Genomic DNA, 5,775 nt, shown 5'->3' on the forward strand with positions numbered 1-5,775 from the left:
TGAAAGCAAGAGATCATTAAGCGATTCATTAAAAAATCTATGTGTCTCTCTGTCTGCGTGCCTGTCTGTCTGCTATCTGTCTGCTCCCTCCGCCACAATTACAAATTGGCAGGACAGAGCTGTCTCCTATCTCAGGATTCATCTGCGTATCCTTCTCTCTATTATTTAATGCAGCGCTTGCGACAGAGACGGTGCTTCTGGAGAGGAGAAGAGTGAATGATCCAAAAGGGAGGGGTGGGGGAGGGGAGGACCTGGAGCGGGGGGGGAAAATAAAAATGATCGCCCAAATATAAACACGCCAATAAACAGGGTGCGCAGCATCGTGCGAGCATCCATCTGAGCTGCTCACGTCTGGATTCTTTCTGTGGCATATGTCTGGCTTTGGATTTTAAATGGCAATCAGACCTCGGGAAGAATCCAGCGTTAACTACAGCATTAGAAGCTGCAACCGCACAATTAATCCTCCAGAGTGGCACTGCTCCCTCCGAGATTCCTAAGCGCAGCAGCCAGCTCTTTATCTCTTGGAAATGTTAGCTGGGGGTGATATGGGGCTGAAAGGGCTCCCTCCCTTTCAGGGTTTCGAACGCAGGAGACACCAGGGCCCTTTACAGTTCCCGACGATTGTGATAAACAATAACACGTCTCTCATTCTTAAAAAAAAAAAAAAAAGAAAAAAAAAAGAAAGAAAAAAGAAAAAAAAAAGAAAAAAAAAAGAAGAAAAAAAAGAGACAATCAAATAAAACGAGCAGAGCCTGAGCATAAAACACAGGGAGAGCCGCGGCTTTATTAATTTCGTGACACACACACGGGCTGCTCGGGGAGGTGAGCACGGATCGCTTCCGGAGAGCCCGACCGCGGGGAGAGAGGAGCGATAATAAAAGCTTCATCTGGCCGCGGTCGCAGCCGGGGTGTCATAAACACCGCCGCGCAGAGCGGTGCGTGGGGCAGAGCGGAGAGAGCCGGGAGCCGCCGCCTGCCCCGCTCCGGCCCTGCCCCGCCGCGCCGCTCCGCACGTGTGCGTGTGGCTGGAAATCCATATCGCACATTAATATCCATCCATATCCCAAATTCAGAGGTCGACCTGAGAGCAAGCTCGGTGCATACGAAACCAGACGGGGAGGGGTTGCTGGGGAGGCCCGGGCTTCCATTGGCTGTAAGCGTTCGCCGCGGTGCGGGGGTATCTCTAATCATATTCAGCATGTTTTGCACAAGAAATGTCAGCCAGGAAGGGCTATCCGCTCCCTTCGCCAAATTATTCCACGACAATGTCATGCTCCGAGAGCCCGGCTGCAAACTCTTTCCTGGTGGACTCGTTGATCAGCGCGGGCAGAGGGGACGCGGCGGGAGCAGGAGGCGGAGGCGGAGGAGGAGGCGGCTACTACCCGGGCAGCGGGCTCTACCTGCCACAGGCGTCCGAGCTGTCCTACGGGCTGCAGGGCTGCGGACTGTTCCCCGTCCTGGGCAAACGCAATGAAGGTACTTCGCAAAGCATGGTCCCCAGCACGCACCCCTACGTGTCGGGGATGGAAGTGTGGCTAGACCCGCCCCGCTCCTGTCGCATGGAAGAGCCGGAGAGCCAGCAGGCCACCTCGTGCTCCTTCGCTCAAAACATTAAGGAGGAGAGCTCCTACTGCCTCTATGACTCAGAGAAATGCCCCAAGGGCTCGGCCGCCGCCGACCTCGCTCCCTTCCCGCGGCTGAGCGCCGAGGTCAGCCCCTCCGCCAACGGCACCGGGGTGCCGGTCCCGGGCTACTTCCGCCTCTCCCAGGCTTACGGCACCTCCAAGGGCTACGGTGCGGGGCCGGCCGGGGCGGCCCCCTTCGCTCCGCAGCCCCCCGGCCGCTTCCAGCCGCCGCCGTCGGGGCCGCCCGTGCCGGAGGCGGGCAGGAGGGAGGACGAGGAGCGCTCCCCCAGCCCCTCGGCGTGCGGCTCCCAGCGGGAGGACGAGACCCGCGCTTCGTCGTCTACCGCCGAGGAGCTCTCCCCCGCGCCGTCGGAGGGCAGCAAGGCCTCTCCCGAGAAGGAGTCCGTAGGTAAGCGAAGCACGGCGGGGTGAGGCTTAGGAAACGGTGATAAAGGTAATTAAAAAGGAAACGCGGGCGAGGAGCGTCACGACGCGAAAGGAGGATCCTGGCTGCCCCGCAGGGCTGCCAAGAAGCGCTGCTCGCGGTGACCTTCTGAACTTTGTAATATTCGAGCACGGGGTTGCCGTAAAAATTAACGTCCGTCCTATAGCTTAAAACCTCGAGAGCCTCCGCTCTGGGCAACTTTCGCCTGCGTGCGGCTTAAACATATAGAAAAACGAGCTCAATCTTTCCCCTGTGATGGGAAGGTGCCTACCAGATAACAGAGATGTTTGTATGGCATCCAAAATAAGCAATAGGCAGTGCCAATAAATAAACCTATTAACGCGGTAAGTTATATTTTACGATCCAGAATGCTTTTCGGAATAACAGCCGCGCTGAAATGTGCCATCTATGAACTGCTATCAAATTAGACTGATGAATGCACCGCGAATATCCTTCAGCGTCTACACTAGATAACAGGGTTGTTATTTATTCATTCGCCTATTTATTTCCCTCTCCGGTCCCCATGGCGAAAGCCTAGCTCCCCTTCCGTGGGCCGCAGACTTTCTAGGCACTCCTCTCTGGCTGCATTTCAGACGCCCTGTTATTCCTTCAGGCGCCCCGTTGGAGAATAATAATAATTAAAAATAATTTAAAGATCAAAACGAAAGGCAAGCAAAGGAAAGCTCCTAGAGAGCCAGCCCCACGCCTGCGAGCCACTCCAAGCCATCGAGGGATCGGTGTTACTTCTTTCCCATACGGTTCCAGCGATAGGACTTCCCGCCCTGAAAGGGGGTGATTTCCCCCCCCCCTTTCTTTTATTATTATTTTTTTTTATTTCGCCGATTCGTGGGAGAGCAAAAGGCCATGGCGAGGCAGCCCGGGAGGCAGGGGGCTAGGGCCCTGCAGCTCACCTTGTTTTCAGCCCCCAGAGGACACTTACGAAGCTGAGATCCTCCCGTTTCGGGTGGCTTTTGTTTTTGGAAGCAGGTGTCTCGGGAGGGCCGAAAGGCTTCAGGCTCCGCACCGAGCCGCCCCCCAGGAACGGCGGGGTCGGAGCGGGGAGAAGCCCGTTTCGGGGGGTCGGAGCTGGACTCCCCTCCGAGCATCCCAGCAGAGGAAAGGCTGCCCCGTGGCAGCCCCAGGGCCTTTAGGAGAGCGCTCGGGAGCTTTCGGAAGGCCACCACACCCCAGCACTGGAGGAGCGATCCCCTGTATGCGCACACACCCACACACGCTTTCCACCCTCTCCCCCAGCTGTTTGCTTCCTACCCGCTGGTAATGTCCCTCTTTTACTTTCTCAAAACTAGGCAATTCAAAAGGAGAAAATGCAGCAAACTGGCTAACCGCAAAAAGTGGCCGAAAGAAACGGTGCCCCTATACCAAGCATCAAACTCTCGAGCTGGAAAAGGAGTTTCTGTTCAATATGTACCTGACTCGTGAGCGTCGCCTAGAGATCAGCCGCACAGTCCATCTCACAGACAGACAAGTTAAAATCTGGTTTCAAAACCGCAGAATGAAACTGAAGAAAATGAACAGAGAGAATAGGATTCGGGAGCTAACAGCCAACTTTAATTTCTCTTGATGAACCTATAAACACATCTTTATGGTTTAAAGAGCCAGTATCATTTTCCTAGGCTGTAGTCATCCGCACCTGTATGGATTAACGATTTTAGACGTTCTCAGTATGTCCTTAAAGTCTTAATGGCTGCTTCGGGGCTGCGGGGGGAACGGAAGAAAGCCATGCTAACGCTGAGGGCCATGTGTGAGCCTCCTCGGTTCCTGCAGCCTTCCCCGGGCCCGCTTTGCTCTTTCAAACTTTGAAAGCCCAGAAATAGGATTTCAGGAGCTGCAAACATTACCCCCCCTCCCCCCCTTCTCCCAACCCCATGTCTCTCCGAAAAGTAAAGGCGCATTCTTTTAAAATATAGGCGGTGTAACTCGGACTGTAAGTAGCTTCGGAATGAATTATTTAAGCCGTGCCATATTTCTATATACTGGGAGCTCAGCTTTTTCTCCCTCTGTTTTCCCTGTCTCCCCCCTCCCCCTTTATCCTTCCCAAAGCAGGACTTGCAATAATGAAATGCAGGCATCCTTTAAAAGGACTTCATGGGAACTAGCGTTAAGAGCAATTTTTTGTTCTTTACCTTGAAAGTCAATATTACGGCTTTGAAATTGGCCAGGAAAATGAAATCTCTTCTCTTTAAAGATATAAAAAAAAAAAGTTCGTCTCGCTCATGGACTAAAATATGACACTTACCTCTGAATTTCTCTCTCTCTTTCTGGTTGTAGATATTTATGTAACGTAGTTTTGCTTAAAGATGTGGAATTAGTGATTTTTTTTTTTTTTTTGGTCGATAAATAGCGTTACCGTTGGTAACACGGGATAAGCACACAACGATTCCCCCTTGAGAGAAAAAAAAAAAAAAAAAAAAAAAAAAAAAAAAGCCGTCACTTTTTCCTCACTAATTTCACTGCAAAGTGTACATCCTGAACATCAAAAGGACTTTCTGAGCCAGAGCCTGAGATAGCGAGGGAGAGTTCGTCCGTCTTCCTTTATACTGTGAAGTTACGTGCATCAAAGGGTCAAGCTTATAGGTGAAAAAGATTAGAAAAAGATTTTAAAAAGGAGAAAGAAAGAAAGAAAGAAGGGGAAAAACTATAAGTACAGATATGTATAAATGTCTATTATTATTAAAACGCCGATACCGTTTTAAGCAAATGCATTCTATCGTTATTATAAATGTTAGTTCTAGCTATATCTAGTTCTTACCTTAAATCGGAATAAATTAATATTGTAATGCTGCTGTGCGTGAAAAAGACGATGTTTATGTTCTCATAGAAGAATAAAAAAAGTGGAATGAATCCTTTTAATTTTACCTCTTTTTGTGACTGTTTATCCTCAGGTTCTACTTTATGTCTTCGAGAACTTTTACAACAGGAATAGTTGCCTAAACCCCCTGCAATTACTTTAGGAATCTATTTAAATATTACCTAGACGGTCGTAATTTGTCTGGGCCATATAGCGATGGTGCTCTAAGGTTTGTCGGCTTTTGTTCAGTTTTATGACTTGCTAGTATATCTGGATTGTTGCTGTCTTGAACGAGTGGTTTCAGTTGACTGAGGAGCTGCACAGACTGAGGAAGCAAATTACAATTTCTTGAGGGTAGGGAAGAGATTTTTATTTTCTCACCCACTCCCCCACCCCCACCCCCTTTTAATCACACACCTTCGAGGGTGCAGAGATCTTTAGCTGCCGAGGACGGTGACAAACCGTAGCTTTATCTCAGGGCTCGGAAGAAACCGTGAAGGTGAGCGCATGGGGAGGGGGGAGGTGAGAGCCGCCTCCGTGTCACCGGGCCCCCTCGGACAGGGCCGTTCCCTACCTGGCTGCATGCGGGAGCGCTTATTCCCCCCGGGCCGCCTTTGCATCCTCCCTCCTTCGCTGCATGCTTAGCTAGCGGGAGCTCGCACAAAGGGAAGGCACAACGAGGGCTGGCAGAGGAGCGACAGCTCCAGCTTTCTTCCCGGGTATGTGTGTGCTGGGAGGAGGGGGAGAGACTTTGAACCCGGGCTTAGAGGGAGCCGTTAGCTTTTTATGATGTAACATCGCAGCGGACGGCCTTCCCATCTGCATGGAGAGGCGAAAGCCGCCCTCGGGGGGGGGGGGGGGGGGGGGAGGGTGAAGGAAAAAAAAAATAGAAAGCC

At 51.4% G+C, this 5,775-nt stretch overlaps 1 protein-coding gene and 1 long non-coding RNA gene across 2 annotated transcripts; one reads left to right on the plus strand and one right to left on the minus strand.

Annotated features, from left to right (window-relative positions):
• The first annotated feature begins 1,196 nt into the window (after positions 1–1,196).
• On the plus strand, positions 1,197–4,917 carry HOXA10 (homeobox A10). Its single transcript, XM_042888682.1, has 2 exons — positions 1,197–2,034; positions 3,378–4,917. The coding sequence occupies exons 1-2, from the start codon at positions 1,215–1,217 to the stop codon at positions 3,650–3,652; spliced, it is 1,095 nt and encodes a 364-aa protein (XP_042744616.1). The 5' UTR covers positions 1,197–1,214; the 3' UTR covers positions 3,653–4,917.
• Positions 3,626–5,690, minus strand: LOC122189472. The gene is made up of 4 exons (XR_006181826.1): positions 5,297–5,690; positions 5,062–5,204; positions 4,328–4,474; positions 3,626–3,786 (listed from the first exon to the last, which is right to left on the minus strand). It is a non-coding gene; the product is annotated as an uncharacterized LOC122189472 (long non-coding RNA).
• Between the last annotated feature and the right edge of the window lie 85 nt (positions 5,691–5,775).

The sequence above is a fragment of the Lagopus leucura genome, unplaced genomic scaffold (assembly GCF_019238085.1).
Source record: "Lagopus leucura isolate 7727_CA_CO unplaced genomic scaffold, USGS_WTPT01 Super-Scaffold_100157, whole genome shotgun sequence".
NCBI lineage: Eukaryota > Metazoa > Chordata > Aves > Galliformes > Phasianidae > Lagopus > Lagopus leucura.

Excerpts from the sequence above, each read along its gene's own strand:
- HOXA10 (XM_042888682.1), top strand. The coding sequence starts at position 1,215 with ATGTCAGCCAGGAAGGGCTATCCGCTCCCTTCGCCAAATTATTCCACG. Across the intron at positions 2,035-3,377 it reads TCCCGAGAAGGAGTCCGTAG|GCAATTCAAAAGGAGAAAAT; the intron begins GTAAGCGAAGCA and ends TCTCAAAACTAG.